The sequence below is a fragment of the Pseudonaja textilis genome, chromosome 2 (genome assembly GCF_049901715.1).
Source record: "Pseudonaja textilis isolate UNSWEBS1 chromosome 2, rPseTex1.2, whole genome shotgun sequence".
Taxonomy (NCBI): Eukaryota; Metazoa; Chordata; class Lepidosauria; order Squamata; family Elapidae; genus Pseudonaja; species Pseudonaja textilis.
In genome coordinates, this window is record NC_141991.1 from 29,261,748 (window position 1) to 29,279,636 (window position 17,889).

At 38.3% G+C, this 17,889-nt stretch overlaps 1 protein-coding gene across 20 annotated transcripts in view; it reads right to left on the reverse strand.

Annotated features, from left to right (window-relative positions):
* MAGI1 (membrane associated guanylate kinase, WW and PDZ domain containing 1) overlaps positions 1 to 17,889 on the reverse strand; it is a 512,987-nt gene that overhangs the window by 261,995 nt on the left and 233,103 nt on the right. For all 20 annotated transcript variants that reach the window (XR_015741597.1, XM_087923629.1, XM_087923628.1 and 17 more), the window contains one exon: positions 6,742 to 6,858. Coding sequence is in view for 18 of the 20 variants with exons in the window: in XM_087923629.1 (XP_087779755.1) it covers positions 6,742 to 6,858 (117 nt within the window). In the remaining 2 variants the exon portion in view is untranslated. The remainder of the gene's footprint in view (positions 1 to 6,741; positions 6,859 to 17,889) is intronic.

Genomic DNA, 17,889 nt, shown 5'->3' on the forward strand with positions numbered 1-17,889 from the left:
TATCCATGGTTACAGTCTTTTGCAGCAAATGTGACTGCTATATTCTTATTGCATGAGTTTCCACAGATTACAGTATCCCCGGGACATTAAGGGAAAGGGGATGCAATCAATAACCAACTTTCCCATTTTTTTTTGTGGGGAGACCTATCCCCAATTCTGCATATCAGAAGGCAGAAAATCATTAGTTTGCATGAATTATGCATTGGATAATGAAGCAGACAATGAGGAACAGAAATACGGTGGCAATTTTCTCAACTTTAAAAAAGAAAAATCGATAAGTTGTTTACACATTCTAGATCAGTGGTTCTCAACCTGTGGTCTGCAGACCCTTGGGGGGCTGTGATGTCATCACAGGAGTTCCGTGAAGGCTTGAAGAAATGTTACGATTTAAATTTTAAGTTAGTTAAGTCTTTGGGGTCCATGGCCACAACAGGTATTTAAAGTATGTCTGGTGAACATGTTGAGATCACTAGAATATCACACACAGAGAGTCAGGTAACAACTCATAGAAATTAGAGCTCTTTAAAAAGCTCTTCGTACTTTAGTTCTTGTTTCTGGTAACTGCTGGTGTTCTCCAAAGTCCTATTTTGAGTGACCCCAGAGAAATCTTTCTGCATCATGGGATAACAGCTATGGAACAGTCTTTGGAAAGGAAGATATAATGGAATGTAGTCTGACTTCTCAGGAGGAAGAGGGTGCATTCCAGAGGATCAACATACAACTCAGTTCAGATAGTTGTGTGAGAGAAAAAGGATGATGATAGCTGCTCCCTAATAGTTCCTAGAGTTTATACTTTATGTGGCAAGATTATGCTTTGTGTGGCAAGACTATGCTTTAGTCTAGCAAGATTCGGTCTATAGGTGAGGAACAATAAAGAAATCTCCTTGGAAGAATCACAATGTGTCTTTCTTTGGTTTTGGAGCCTGACAGGAAGGGTACCTGAACTATCTCAGTGACTACGAATCTGTGTGTTAGCTCTGATGTTATTGTTAGTGTATTCCTTTACCTCTTATTTAGAACACTTCACAACATGTTGCTGATTTATGGGCTACTTTTCTTGAGCATGATTTTTGAGAATTTTTTTTAAAAAAATCCCTTCATATAATTTATATGTGGCACACACCGTAAGGACTTCCTGTGTGCTGGCAAGTTACACAGTCTTCAACATCTTTAGTAACTTCCAGAGAGGGCATAGTGTAATTAAAATTATCTCTGAAAATATTAATGAATGATAAAGATGCCACAAAAATGTTCCATTCCAATAAGCTGATTAGAAACCTAGGACAAATTGGGTGAAATAATTACCTTACTTGCCTAAGATGCAGAAGAATTGGTAGATAAACCTTTAGTATTTCTCCACAGAATGTGCTTTTTTTTAAGAACTGGAATTGACAGAACAGGAAAGAGCCAAAACCATCATAATAACCCCAGAACACTTGGGAGAGAGAATGCCTTTCTGAAGAAGATTCGGAAGGGAACTCTCTCCAGAAAGAATTTTTAAAAAGCATGAAATGTATGTTTTATTTCCACCTAATCTGTTTTTCATATCGACTCTCAGCCCACCTTGCATCCTTCCTAGTTGTTTTTCTTTTTATTCATACTGTACAGGGCCTCTGTGAAACTCACACAGGAGTGCAATAATGCTTATTTATTTACTGCTAGTTGTAGATTTATCTGATTCAAGTTTTGGTGCTGCTAAATTTTAGCTTAAGGTTCATGTACTTCGGGGAAATTGGCTGAGGCTTCAGATTTTGTAGACCATTTTTAAACACTTCCTCTTTGAATGGTAAAGTGGAGTAGGCTATATAAAGATGGGACTAAAATTAAGATTTTGTATTGCTTTCCTTTTGGTGTTCATTTTTGCTTGATACACCATTTCCAAATTGCCTATATATCCACAAAAGAAGCCACCAGCCAGTGCACGAAAGGAAGCCTAGCCAGTGTAAAGAAAAACTTGGCCAGTGGTGTATATGGCCAATACACATTCGTTTGCCTATAATTTTCACCTGATGATCTATGGGATGTTTCCGTGGTCATATCCCGGACATGACTGGGATGAGGAACCCAATGAAAAAGAGACAGGTGAAGACAATGATGAAGGTAAGCTGGGCAGATCATGGTATCCTTTTGAGTCAACTGTAGGAGTTGCAGGTGGACAATTTAGGGTTGTGCTGGTTCTTCTCCTTCCTCTGTAGCTGGTTCCGGTCAGTGATGAGGGTGTGTATGGAGAGGTCAAGCCAGAACCCTCCTTTCCAGATGCTGTAGGGGACTTTCTCCCCATCTATTTAACATCTACATGAAGATGCTGTATGAGTTCATCTGATGGCTTGGAGTGAGATATGATCAGCATGCAGATAATATTCAACTTTATATCTACAAAGGAGAATATCTGTAGCTCAAGGTTGGTGTTGACTAGCATTGATGATGTTACCCAGTCTGGGTAATGAAACATCTGCAAGAAAACAACCAAGCTCAGAGAGCACCAAGGACCCCATCAACTTTCTATCTCCATCCTAGGCTACCAGAGTGATGCTGGGGAGGTTCTATCTCAGTGCACGGAGTATACGGGTGTCTGAATGGGGCACAATAGCTTTTGATTCAACTCAAGCAAAACCAAATGGTTCTGGAGATCTTCCACCTTCTGAATGGGATACTTCTACTTCAAATAGATCAGGTACACAATCGTGAATTCTCTTGGATTCATAGCTCCTGTTCTAGAAATTTGCACAGTGTTATGCATAGTTGCACCTGTTCCTGTACAAGGGTTCCTGCTCATGGTCTTTCATGCCCTTATTGGAAGCTTCAACTGGTACAAAATGTGGTGGGGCAGGCAGTTAATGGCACCGGTATTTGAAAAGCTGACACTTATAATGGTTTCTGAGAATGACCTTGGGACATGGACCAAAGAGATACAGCCTAGGGAATGGTCATATAATAGATAGTGTAGCCTGCAGCTGCATAGTGGAGCTCAGAAGGGATCCTGCTTAGATTCTCGGGCTGTCAAGGTGACGGTGGGATAACTGTACTACCAAATATGCAGGGAAATCTCAGACTTGGGTGTGTGACAGAACCAGTCTCCTAGCTATGTTGATAGCTGTTTGATAGTGCTTGGTTGCTATCAAACAGCTATTTTATTTATTTTTGTTTTATTTTTTATACTATGTATTTTATCTGTTTTATAGTACACTACCCAGAGCCCCTATGTGAGATGGATGGCTATATAAATCAATTTAGTAATTTAAATAAGTAAACCAGTATTATGAAAACCCACTGAGACCTAAAAGACTTAAGATGAACACCCTTTCACCATCCATGACCCAACGAAGGTCTCCCACTAGTGTAACTAATGCCGCCTCCTTTTCATGTCTAGCCTTGAACCCTGACAGTGGAAGGCAACATAATCTATTTTCTTTAGGTGCTGGGTAGTTGATTCCACATTGCTTTCAATAAACCTTCCTGAAAAGGTTGGAGACTGGGCAATAGTTGTCTAGTATTCCTGATTGAGAAAGAGCCAATTAAGTTGTAACCACACCAGATCAGTGCTTACATCTCTTCAAGATCAGTACTTACATCTCTTCCCACGATGAGGTATTAACTATCTCCCAAGGAATTACCTTCCCATCTCATAATCAGCAAACCAACTGCTTATATAATACAGAATATCTGTGACTGTCCAACTCTGACATTAGCTCTTTCTTCCAAGCAAGTTCTCCCTATTTCAGAAAACAAGAGTAATGCCTAATTACAGGTCTTCTAGATAAATTACCATGGTACCAGTGGTGCCTGCACCCAGCAAGATTTCTTGGGTAGAAGAATCTTTTTATTAACCTGATATGTTTTTTAATGTGGCTGCACAACATGCAACTGCATTATTAGATTCAAATGCACAGATTTCTAACAAACTCACCCAGGATGCTGAGGCAAGAAGCTGATCTACATATTCTGGGCCATTAATCATCAATGCCATAAGTCCTCTGGTTGCAGCAATAAACAATCAGCAGGCAGCCAAAGTCTGCTCTGTGCAAGCGACCTTGTGAGCCTTTAACATGTTTACTTCATAATCAGCAGGGAATTCCATTTTAAAAATGTTCGACCTCATAATCCACTACCAATAGAGAGACTGGCCCAGAGCACTGGATTTTCTGGTCACATGTATCAAAGGATTAAAACAAAAATAGTATGCAACCTCTAAGAAAAATCCCTCTCTTCCTTCTCTTGTCCCACCTACCACCAACTCCCAGCTGCAGACAATCATATGCATAGTAGCTTAATACAAGCCTAAGCATGTTTATCATGGCTGAACCCTGTAAAGAAAAGAAAGACAGGAAAGGCAGCATAATATTTGACAAGTAGCTCAGTCAAGGTAGCATTAAATGACTATTACTTCTCCTCCCTAGAAGTGAGTTACAAATACATGCATTCATATTCATGGGGAAAAACTGAACTGTTTCTTGTTCAGCATCATTAACTCCTTTTCCTGTTTTGGGGAGGGGTGGGAATAAAATAGCATCGGGCCCTTTTCCATCTCCATCCAACATGCAAACACAAATCTATTTCTATAATCGTGGCCCTGGGTGAGATTTAAAAGCAACCAAAGGAGTTTAGCTCCTAACCATGCCCAATAAATCACAGAAAAGAATCAGATCAGAAGCGTTTCAAAATGTAACCTTGGCAACGCAGGAAGAATGGAACCAACAGAAAACTTAGCTTCTTTTGCTTTATTTGTCGTTTCTGAAATTGGAAAGGAAAATAAATGTTCTCAAGGAAGTCAGCAAGAGATATACATATACAAAAGATTTAAAACGTTTCCTCGCATACGCATTTTCATGTAGCCCTTCCCAACCTACTGCCTTCCAGATGCATTAGAACTGAAGTTCCGTGTGTGTGTGTGTGTGTGTGTGTGTGTGTGTGTGTGTGTGTGTGTCTGTACACACACACACACATCATGCTATTCCCTCTCAGGATAAGCAATGTTATGCAGAGGATAAAATTGGAATTAGAAATTGTAAATTAGGGCATGAGGGAAGAAAATTAAAGGGGAATATAGGTAGTCTTCAATGAGAAAATTAAAGGGAAATGTAAGTAGTGCTCAACTTATAACTGAAATTAAGCCCCACAAATATAATCGTAAATCCTGATGGACTTAAAGCAGGTTATCACATGATCGGATCTGATTTTATTATCTTTTCTGCAGTGGTTGTTAAGCAATCCCATTGTTTGCTGTGGACATATTTTCCTGCCTGGAAATCTAAGTTAATGCAGATTTCTAAAAAAAAAAAAAAAATGGTATAAATCCCAGTCAAAAATGACCCAGTTGCCAAGTGCCAAAAATATAGTGCCCTTGGATAACTGTAATCATTTAGAGCAGCTGTTGCCAACCGGTGGGCCATGAGAAAATTTTGGTGGGCCGCAGAGAAATCTCACCCCACAGCGCAACCCCCAAAGCAATTAATCCAGGCTGCACAGAAACACAAGGCTGCTTAGCTCACATGGCCTGCGGGAACCCTCCCCGCCCACTCACTCTTTACCTGGCAAACTTGCCTGCTAAATTGCTATTTTTCCTTTTTCCGACCATCATCTGTTCTGCTGTGCCAGGAGATTTAGATTAGCTAGGGAGCAGGAAATGGTTGGATTTCTTGCTTTCTAGCTAAGCACAGCCGAACCTCCCTTAGGGCTGAAGGTTTGCTTGCAAGCAAATTCAGTGCAGACTCACGGCAAGCAAATTTGAGAGACTGTGCTAGCCAATGGCAGAGAGATAGATCACTCAATGATTCTGTGAGCAACTCAATCTGCCTGCCTGCTTTGCCTGATTGCCTGATTTGGGGTAAAAGTTGCTCTTTTAAAAATAAAAATTCAATATTTACATGCATGGTATGTTGTGAGTTAATTTTGTGAGTTTACTTGCTAGCAAATTTTATGAGTTTGCTTGCAAGCAAATTTGTGTGACAGACTGAGCTAGCCAATGGCAGATAGATTTCTGAATGAATCTGTGATTCTGTGAGCAACCAATCTGCCTGCCTGCTTTGCCTGATTGCCTGATTTGGGGTAAAAGTTGCTCTTTTAAAAAAATAAAAAATTCAATATTTACATGCATGGTATGTTGTGAGTTAATTTTGTGAGTTTACTTGCTAGCAAATTTTATGAGTTTGCTTGCAAGCAAATTTTGTGTGACAGACTGAGCTAGCCAATGGCAGATAGATTTCTGAATGAATCTGTGATTCTGTGAGCGACTCAATCTGCCTGCCTGCTTTGCCTGATTTTGGGTAGAAGTTGCTCTTCTTTATAAAAAATTCAATATTCATATAAATATTTATAATATTTATATACAAGCCATCCCAGCCAGTCACATGACCACCAAACCACACCCACAAATTAGGCCACGCCCACAGAACCAGTCAGTGGTCCCTGGGATCTAAAAGTATGACTTTGGTGGTTCCTGAGGTCCAAAAGGTTGGCGACCCCTGATTTAGAGTCTAAGTCACCATGAGATCAGTGATTACACCTGGAATATTCTGTATACCATCCATACTTTCTTGCTTCTTGGTGTAACAAATCTACTGGAAAAGCAATCTCAATGTTTTTTTCACCAATGTGAGAATAATAATAGTAATAGTAATAATAATAATAATAAAAATAATAATAACTTCCAACAGCAGTGCCATTATCTGCGGTTAAAACGATACCCCTAAACAGAACTTACATTTTGTTATGCCAAATATAATAGAGATGTTAATTACTTACAAGGCACAGCATGGCGATAAAGGTTATCTCTAATAGTTTGCTGAAGCTCATGATCTGGAGATCCTTTCTGAAATCTCTGGTTGAGAAAATGTCTCAGGTCTTTGTTCAGACGACTTCCTGAAAAGAATGAAAGAATGAATGAATGAATGAATGGATGGATGAAGGAATGAAAAGAAGGAAGGAAAAGAAAGAAGGAAGGAAAGAAGGAACAGAGGAAAGAGAGAGAAAAAAAGAAGGAAGGAAGGAAGGAAGGAAGGAAGGAAGGAAGGAAGGAAGGAAGGAAGGAAAGAAAGAAAGAAAGAAAGAAAGAAAGAAAGAAAGAAAGAAAGAAAGAAAGAAAGAAAGAAAGAAAGAAAGAAAGAAAGAAAGAAAGATTAATGTCTTCTTGTCTGGTGAGTATTAGATTTGTAATTTCAATTATTATATGTCCCTTTCTTCTATAGATGGCTGATTATCAGAAATGAATTTGTCGCAGAGATATGATGCCAGTGGCTTTGTAACCCATCATTCTTTTTTTCTTATCATCCCCTTCACATCACAGTTCTTTTTGGTTAACACAAAAATGACATGGTAATCCTTTCATTTGGAGTAAAATTGGGGGCTGAATGGAGCTGAACTTTTACTGCCTGGATGCCCTTCCTGATGCCTATATGGAATTCACAGCAGATATTTTCTCTTTGCACCTTGAGAGAGAAACATCTGTCACTGAGTAGAATTGAACTCTCAACCTTTGGAATGAGCAGTGAGCGTCTTCACCACTAGGCCACCACACCACTCTAGATAAAATGAAAATGTTGAAAAAGGCTTTTTTCCCCTTCATGTCTCTACTCACCAAGCTAAACAAAAAAAAATGTGATATTTTTTTTAGATCATAAGGATATAGAAATGAGAAGTTGCTTATTAACAAGATCTTCACCACAACGGGGTCTAGCTACAATGCAAACATTAAGTGCTACCTCTATTTACATATATTAGAGAATAATCTACTGTTCCTACATTACACCCATTAATCCATGCAGATTTCAACCCAAATGATGGATTTCTTACATGTAAATATAATTCAATATCAGTGGGTACAACTGTGAATCTAGGGTTTAAAATGTTAGTTTATAAATCAACATTAAGCCTATGTGGCATAATAGAGTATCTGGTTTAAATGAACCAGTTAAAGCCAAATGTATAAACTGAAGTAAAAAATATAATCATTTAGGGACAAGGTGAGACACATAGATTCCTATTCATTCTTGGCTTATATCCAAGCTGGAATAAGTAAACTGGAATACCAGCATTTATTGTCAGCTCTTTCTGGCTTCCCCAGTCTAATAAAAACATGTATGAATGTACAGTAGCTAAAAAGAATGCGTTCTCCACTTTAAATCGTCAGGTTTCTATATTAGAATGAACCTTACGTCTAGTCACCAAGAAAGATACAAGGAATTAGGTCAAATTTATTATAGGGTAATGAAATGTTTATACGGGTAAATAAAATATTATGGTAGAATATTCTGCAGCATCAGCACATAAGATCGATGTAGAATATAAATCATATATCTTCTTCTGTGTTCATAATCATATACATCAATAAATGAAGTCATTAGTCATCTGGTCACAGGCCAGTAGGGATTTAACATCCAGTAGTTAAAAATGAATTTGAAACACTTAATTAAAAATTATAAGTGAGAAACCTCTAAGTCTTTTTATAGAAGCAGTTCTCCATTTAAGACCGATCACTGTTCTAAGGTAGATAAACAGGCAGAGATGGACAGAGGGAGAGAAGGAGGGAGGGAGTGGGAGAGAGAGGGAGAGAGAGAAAGAGAGAGAAAGAGAGAGAGCGCACAACTGAATTCCCACTATTAGACCCTTCCAAGCAAAGGAGCAATCTTTTGTTTACTTGTTTGTCTGTTTAAAGATGGGAACCATTAAGAAACGTTTCTCTTTGCTACACAGTCATCTATTTCTCATAATCCCTGAAGGCCAAGGAAATTTATTCTCCAGATATATAAAATGATTATAAACAGGAACAAAACTGTTCCAGTAGGGCAAACTCCCACAGGCCTGAATACACCCTTTCAAATTCCATCATCATCATCATCGTGTTTCAATTTGACTGTATATCATTCAAACATTTTCATGAAACAAAAAATTCTACCGGTTTTGCATTACATGAAAGACCTATATCCTTTACAAATAGCTACAGTTGCCTGGAAACAACTTATATATTTTTGATTTTCTCTTCCCCACTTTATAAAACCAAAAAGGGGGAAGAGAATGTTTTTTTTTTTTAAAGGAGCGGGGAGTCCTTATTTTACCGTCCTTGGAAGAATGAGTCAACCTTGAGCCAGTAAGAATCAAACTGCTGGCTGTCAGCAGAATTAGCCTGCAATACTGCATTCTAACCACTGCACCACCATGGCTGTTCACAAGAAGGGTACAAACACATTTATTTTTAAATGTATTATTAAATTGATATGCCGCCCCATCTCATCATCCAAAAAATAAAATATTATTTTTAAACCAATTGTCATTATTTTATTCCCATGCCTTGTTTTAATGTTTTAAATTTTTAGATACCACTACGATGGAATTTTTGGAAGCAAATCCAAATATAATACAGTAGATATTTTGTTTGGCAGCAACAATACAATTATAATTATATTGTATAATTATACAATTATACAATTATATCCTGTTTCTGAAGACAGGGTGGTTTGTTCTGACTCAAACCCTTTTCCAATAAAACAAATAATAACCAAAGGAAACAGAAACCTTTTAATGAGTCTTAGAAATCCCCAGTTAAAAGGCTGCTGCAAACTAATTAATTTTGATAAGCACAAACCTCACCAAAACTGTGTGAGACTGCCAAGAATAACAGATAAGAAATATTTTAAAACACAAGAGTCTTCAAATACCAACTTAAGATACTGTAATGTCCATGAGGCTGAGTTTCAAAACATCTTTGCTCCCTGCAAAGAACGTTCACTTCACAGCTGGCTTTTATCTTCTTGAAGGAGGGACCATTACCTTGCAGCCTTACTCCCGAGTTGCCTGTGCTGTTGCAGCTGCTCTTTCCTGCGAGCAATCCTGCATGCATGTGCACTTGGCATAGGCTCCTCAGGAACCTCCTCATTGCTGCTGCCAGCCCACACAATCTCTGAAGGCAGCAATCCACTCCCTAATGGTCCTGGCCCCTCATCTGAGTCCTCGCTCTCTTCAGCTGTCCGCACCTGCTGTTGGCTAACTACAACAGGGTGGGACTGTAGAACTCAATATTGTTTTGGTCTTCTAAAATAAAAAAATAGCCAGTGGTTATTATATAGGCTTGAATATTGGTAGTAATCACTGCAACTGTTATGAAATAGCAGAATAACAGAGTTGGAAGGGATCGTGGAGGTCTTCTAGTTCAACCTCCTCCTCAAGCAGGAAACTCTATTCCATTTCAAAAAAATGGTTGCCCAACCTCTTCTCAAAAATCTCTAGTGTTAAAGCATCTACCATTTCTGGAGGCAAACAATTCAACTGATTAATTGTTCTAACTGTCAGTAAATTTCTTCTTAATTCTAGGTTGCTTCTCTCCTTGATTAGTTTCCACCCATTGCTTCTTGTCCTGCCTACAGGTGCTTTGGAGAACAGTTTGACTCCCTCTTCTTTGTGGCAGCCCCTGAGATATTGGAACACTGCTATCATGTCACCCCTAGTCCTTCTTTTCATTACACCAGACATACCCAATTGCTACAATTGTTCCTCATGTTTTAGCTTCCAGTCTGCTTAATGATCTTCGTTGCTCTTCTCTGCACTCTTTCAAGAGTCTTAACGTCTTTTTTTAAACTGTGGCGACCAAAACGGGATGCAATATTCCAAATGTGGCCTTACTAAGGAATTATAAAGTGGTACCAACACTTCACATGATCTTGATTCTATCCCTCTGTTAATGCAGCCTAGAACTGTGTGGTTGTTGTTGTTTTGGCAGCTGTGGTACACTGCTGGCTCATATTTAAGTGATTGTCCACTCGGACTCCAAGATCCCTCTCGCAGTTACTGCTTTTGAGCCAGGTATCACCTATTCTGTATCTGTGGATTTGGTTTTCCTTAACTAAATGTACAACCTTACTTTTCTGACAATTGAATTTCATTTTTTTAGATAAGGCCCAGTGTTCCAGTCTGTCAAACTACTTCTGTATCTTGAGCCTATATTTTGGTGTGCTGGCTATTCCTGCCAGTTTGGTTCATCTGAAAATTTGATAAGTTTGATAAGATCTTTGTTTCTTTGATCTCTCTTGTCTAAATCATAGCTGACATTTTTGAAGAGTACTGGGCCTAAAATAAAGCCTTGGGCTACGCCACTGCATACTTCCCTCCATGTAGATGCAGTTCCATTAAGGTCTACATGTTATGTATAATTGGTCAGCCAGTTATAAATCCATCTAGTGGCAATGCTGTCTAGCCCACATTTTTCTATCTTATCAATAGATTGTGGTCTACTTTAAAGTATTTGTAATATCTTACTGAAATCAAGTACATTATATCCACAGCATTTCTCTGGTCCACTAATGTTGTTACATTGTCAAATAATACAATAAAATTTGTCTGGCATGATCTGTTTTTGACAAACCCATGTTGGCTTCTGGTTATGACTTTGTTTGCCTGTAAGTATTCACACATTCGATGCTTGATGATCTTTTCCAGAATCTTTCCTGGTATTGATGTTAGGCTGATAGTTCTGTAGTTTCCTGGATCCATTTCCCCCCGCTTTTTTAAAGATGGAAACTACATCAGCTCTTTTCCAGTCATCCCAGTGCTCCAGGATTGGGAACTGTCAGAAAAGGGCTGATGTAGACACCATCTATATCATGGGAAATTTCTGAAAAAGATAATCAAGCAAAAAAACTGAGAAGCCCTAGAGGCAAAGTCATAATATTCCCTTTTCTTCCTATATTTAAATAATCAAGATCATTAACTATAAAGTAAGATAGAAAACTATGATCTGAGCAAGCCAAGATCAGCATACAACGATCTATGACTTACATTAGAACTCTTACAATGGGTATGCTTACTACATGATTAAGTTTCCTGGATAAAGTAACAATTCTCAAATTGTTGTGGGAAAGTGAATTACATGGCTTCTAAGAGCTGGCATTGAAAAGTAAAAACTGTATTTTACCAATGTTTTTTTTTATGAAAAACAGCAGATGCCTTTTGAGTTTCTTACAGTATTTCTCAAACTAATAATCAATAGTCCTATTAACACTAATATCAGAAATACATATCAACTTCCAGTGCGCCTTTAGAAAATCCCAGAATGGAATCTCTGAAACATTGACATTATTTTGTAACTGGCATAGAAGACAATGTTTAGAGAGCAGGCCGATCAAATACTTCTGGAAATGATAATTCCTCCTATTAAAGAAAATCTGCAGAGCTGAAAGCTCTAAACACCTATTTTATTGAATTCACTAAAAAAAAGCTATTTTTGTAACTGCTGACACTACATATTTGAAGTGTTGCTTAGTGCACAGCAGAATATTTACATTCAGTGCACATGGGAAATCCAAGTTCAAATGTCTCAACAATTATTCTGTTTTAATTAACACGGAAAGCCATTGTCCCTCAGTGTTTCTATAAAGGATCCCTTTAAGAGGATTCTTTTTTTTTTTTTTTGGATCTTCATAAATGCAGGAACAGAAAAAGTCTTCCAGGGCACAGGTCATTCAGTCTTTTTTTAATTCAACAAGCATCCTCACGTGAAAACAGTGATGGGTAGAACGCAAGATTAACTGCATCTAGAATGCATTATAAAATGAACAAATGTGTTTCTTAGACCTTTTTTACCTTCCTTTCTTTCTTTTAAGTACCTTTTATTAAACATTTTCCAACAATTTATAACATATCAACATTTTCAACAACGTTACAGCATCATCAACATTCATATTCATACATTAGTTACCGTGTTACTTTTGTATCTATTGTCTAACCAGGTATACCAGGCGTCCCACCTTTGGGACATTTTTTCCATTTCACCTCTATCCTTTAACTCTAAGGTCAGCCTGTCCATCTCCGTGCAGTCCAAGATTTTTCCTATCACTCTCCCCTCAGATGGTATATTATCCTGTTTCCAGTTCTGTACATACACAATTCTGGCCACAATTGTTATATGTAAAATAATATATTTGTTTTCTTAAGTTTTTGCGAGTACTTACATGTATGGCATTCAGCTTTGTTCGGGTATTTTCCCACGTCATTGTAGTTGTGCTTTTAAAGTTGTAGCGACGTTTCAGCAGAATCTCATCTGCTAATATATTTGTCTATCTTAGTATAATCTCCCCTTATTATTCCCCTTATTATAGAAGCAGTATAATCTCCCCTTATTATAGAAACAGTTTCAGTCTGAATTCAATTTTTTGTTTCATTATTTCCTCTACCCACTTTTTAATTCTTCTCCAATAACTCTTGGCTTCTCAACATGTCCACCACATACGGAAAAAGGTGCCCTGTTTACTTTTACATTTCCAGGCTTCTGGGCTTCTGGTTGGGAACAGTCTTGCAGGAGTACCTACCCTTCTTTCAATCTGCTGGCAGTGAAAAGAAAGCAGTGACTTTCTACAAATACAACGAATCATTGACTGATTGATTGATTATATATAGTGACAACTCAGTAAGTACACAAATCAGGGTTGCCCAAAATGATCACTATCAATCCCCAAGAGTTCATGAGACTATTCATTGTTGTTGTTTATAATATTGTTATTATGGAAGACAAAACCTCTGGTCTGGTAACCAACCCAGATCGGTTCCTGCATAATACTATTAGTTATTAAATTATTTTCATATAATGAATGTCTTGGGGTTCATGAACAATGTGAAATTGACCACATAGTTTTTCTCAATTATGATCTGTCTCCAAACTGGTCCTCCAGATCTTCCAATGGTGCATCAATTGCCATTGTAACTGAGTCCATCTACCGTGCTAGGGGTTATCCTCTTCTCTTTTTCTTCAGCCTTTCCAGATTAGAGCCTTCTCAAAAGACCTAGGTCTTTGCATAATGTGAGTGGAAGATGATAATTTGAGCCTGGTCATTTCTGCCTGAAATGAGAACTCTGGGTTGATTTCTTTAATGATCCATCAGTTTGTTTCTTGGCCAACTGTGGTATTCTCAGGAGCCTTCACCAAAAGCAAAGTTTGAAAGTGTTAATACTCTATCTTGCTTTTCCAAGGTCCAACTTTCAGTTCCATAGAGTGTCACAGGGAATCCCATGGTTTGTACTATTCTGATCTTTGTAAGTCCAGAAATAGTAGCATGTGAATATCTTTTCCGAAACCTGTGGAGATTTTCAGTCATCCAGGTCATGGTTGTCCCAAAGGTGCTTTTTCAATGGCAACTGGATTTTCTTTGTTTTTCCTTGGAAGGAAAAACAAAGAAAGTCCAGTTACCTGTGAAAAAAACACCTTTGGGACATCTTTTCCAAGGCCTTCATGGCTGCTCTGCCAAGGATTTCTTGGCTGCTTGTTCCTTTACTGTTGATGGTTGAATCTAAATGGCAGAAGTTATCCACCACTTTGATACTTTCATTGCCAAGGGTAGTTGTCCTACCTATTGGCCTTAGTTTGCTCTTTTTTACATTTAACTTTAGTCCTTTTTTTACTGTGCTCCTTGATATACTAGTAGATATTTTGCAGATATTTTGCATTTTCAGCTATCGAGATAGCATCATAAATACAGCACAGGCTATTGATGTTTCTTCCACTAATTTTAAAACCATACTAATCTTTTTCCAATCTGGTTTCACTCAATACAAAACAAGGATACTGCTGCTTAAACATTTCTAACGACTTCTGATACTTTTCCAAATATTATTTCAGACCGCTGAGGGGATAGAGTAATAATATCCCATGAACCCCTGGGAACCAACCATCCAGGTTGTAGTAAAGTTCTTTCTTCAAGTTGTAATATATAACATCCACACCATTATAGTGTTCTAATCCAAGACATATATACAACACATATGCCTTTATGTATATTTCAGTTTCAGGTAGAGCAAATTATTTTCTCCAGAAAAGTTGGTTAAACATAAATCTGGTGTACATTTCTAGCAAAGTGAATAGCTTCAGGTTAGCACATCAAAATATGAGGGATCCTTGGTGCTCTCTGAGCTTAGTTATTTTCTTGCAAATATTTCATTACCCAAAGTAGGTAATATCACCAATGCGAGTTTGGGTAATGCAGCATCTGCAAGAAAACAACCAAGTTCAGACAGCATCCTTCATTTCAACCCTGAGCTACAAATATCCTCCTCTATTGGTAGATAAAAATAGTATAGTATGTGCAGTACAGCACATACCATCAAAGTATTTAAACTGTTGGGTCCAAATACAATCTATAGTTATTTCGCTATTGATTAATACACCAGAGCTGTCTAAACTATTGTTTCTGGCATATATCTAATCCCAGGAGCTGTTACTGACATGACAACATTTTGTGCTGTATTACTTTGTATTGATCCCTTCCAGTCTTCTTAGTGAAGCCCAAACTGGTAAGTTATGGAGCTGTTAAAATGGTGCAATCATCAGCAGTCTCACTGGCCAAGTGCCAAAGTGATGAAAGGAGACTTCATCCCACAGTTTGCAAAGTTTTTCCTTCTGCATTACAGATTAACTGTTCAGAGATATGTTTCCCACCAACAAGCATAGGCTAATGCAATTAATTAACATTGGTCAAGGCAGTTTGTTACAATATTGTTAAGGGTGAGTTATTATTTGAGAGTATTTTACTTCCCGAGCTCCATTCACCGCAATTAAAATCAAAAATAGATATTTTCACATATATCACTGACCATTCTTCTATCATCTTGTTTGGGCTTATTAGATACAAATCTTTTAGGATTGTCCAGATTTAGACCGTGACTATTACTATTACGACTTCCGTGTCAGAAGCACTGAAGTATTTCTGTGGCAAAAGGATCTGCTGGTGACGTCATTGTTGCCTGGGGGATGCCGAGTTGGGGGCTCCTTTCATGTCCCTTTAAAGTTGCCCACCAAAGTGGTACCCATTTATTTACTCATTGTTGCCTGCTTTCGAACTTCTGGGTTGGCAGGAGCTGGAGTGTGTAATGGGAGCTCACGTCACTCTGTAGCATAACTGGATCTTGAAAGTAAGCTTAGCCCAGCATCCTAACCTAGTGAGCTGCCACACTCCTTCAGACCCATGACTGAAGCCAATTTAAAAACATATTCCCCCACCTCTGAAGAGAACTGGTTCTGCCTTTATTTACTATGAGAGATAGTGCCTAAGGAGATGTGATAGATAACAGTGAATTAGCAGCATCCCAAGAAGGAGGGAACACATTCTAGAAAATGGAACCAGTCAAGAGGCTGCACAACATGGAGCTAGATAGGAGACTGAGGAAGAAAGTAAAGATACCCACTCTTTAGAGCAGGGGTCTTCAAACTTGACAGCTTTTAGACTTGTGGACTTCAACTCCCAGAATTCTTCCTCCAGTCATGTTAGCTCAGGAATTCTGGGAGTTGAAGTCCACAAGTCTTAAACTTGCCAAGTTGGAAGACCCTTACTCTAGCATCTCCCAGGTTACATCTGTTAGAGTAAGAGTAATAAAGGTTTAGTCTGACAAGATTCTATCTACTGTACTGTATATAAGCAAATAAAGAACTGAATTCCAGCTGATTTGTTGTGCTTGGACTTAGCTTGACATTTATTTGGAATGAGTTTCATGGAGTTGGCTAGGGCTACCTGCCAATTAAATGTGCAGCAGACAGTAACTTAAGCTATTAGCACTGTATCTCACATTTACAGAAGAGATGAAATGCAATGACGAAGGGAGCTGATATCTATTTAATAGTCATTGGATATTGCAAACTAACAGTAAAAATACTTAGAACTCAACTTAGCAATCAGCAGCAATATATCTATGAACCAATCTTTCAGTATCCAGACTTCCTACCCCTCCCCGATTTTTATTTTGTTTCATTTCATTTTTATTATATAAAAAGAAAGGAAATCTTTGGCCCTTACACAGACCTCAAATGAAGAATTTTATTGTACTTCAAAGTAAGTGACAATAATAAAGAGCTAGAAGAAACAGAATTACTTGACCAGTTTTTCTTTTCCCTCCCAACAAGTGGAAGTTTTGTAATGGGCAAAAAATCAAACTTTTCATGAATAGGCGAATTCACCTGAAGCAGGAGTGGGATTCTACCAGTTAGCACCTATTCGCTAGAAGTGGTTGTTAACATTCTAAGCAGTTAGGAAAACCGGTTGTTAGAAGAAATTACTGGCCTAATCCTGTAAGGAAGGCAGGAAGGAAACATTCTGGTGTTGCTTACAGAAACTGCCTCTCTATTAACCCTTATTACATTCTTGGCAGGACTAGACTTTCTGTCTCAGGAACTTCTCTGGAGTTTTTTTCCCCTCCTTTTCTGGTACTTTGCTTGTATGGAGTGACCATTCAAAGTTACAATGGCACTGAAAAAAGTGACTAATGACCATTTTTCACACTTACAACTTGCAGCATCCCCACAGTCATGAGAGGCCAGGTGAGAAGATGCGTGCCTTGATGTGAGTGCTATGGAGTTGGCCACGCCCAGCCAGTAACATGATCACCAAGCCACATCCACCCAGTCACATGACCACCAAACCATGCCCACCAACTAAGCCACACCCACAGAACTGGTTGTTAAAAAATTTGAATCCCACCCCTGACCCGTAGCAACCATTTTGTGGGACTGCCCAAAGCATGCTATGAAAATATCAGATAAACCCAATAGGTCAAAAATAGTTTTATATTTTGTATTGATGAATTGATGAAATGAATTAAATTAAACTGAAATACAGGTAGTTCTCAACTTATGACTGCAATTGGGACCAGAATTTCTGTTTCCAAGCAAGATGGTTCTTAAATGAGTCACATCCAAATTTATGACCTTTTTTGGCCACGGATGTTAACTGAAATCATGCATTCATTAAGCAAACCCAACTTTCCCCACTGACTTAGAAACTGGCTGGGAAGGTCCCAAATGGTGATCACATGACCCAGGATTCGGGGGAAGAACTTTGAAGTGGGTGTGGCAAACCCAGGGAACTTCAGAGTTGGGTTTTCACCAGCTGTACCAATATGACATGGCTAATAAATCTACACTTT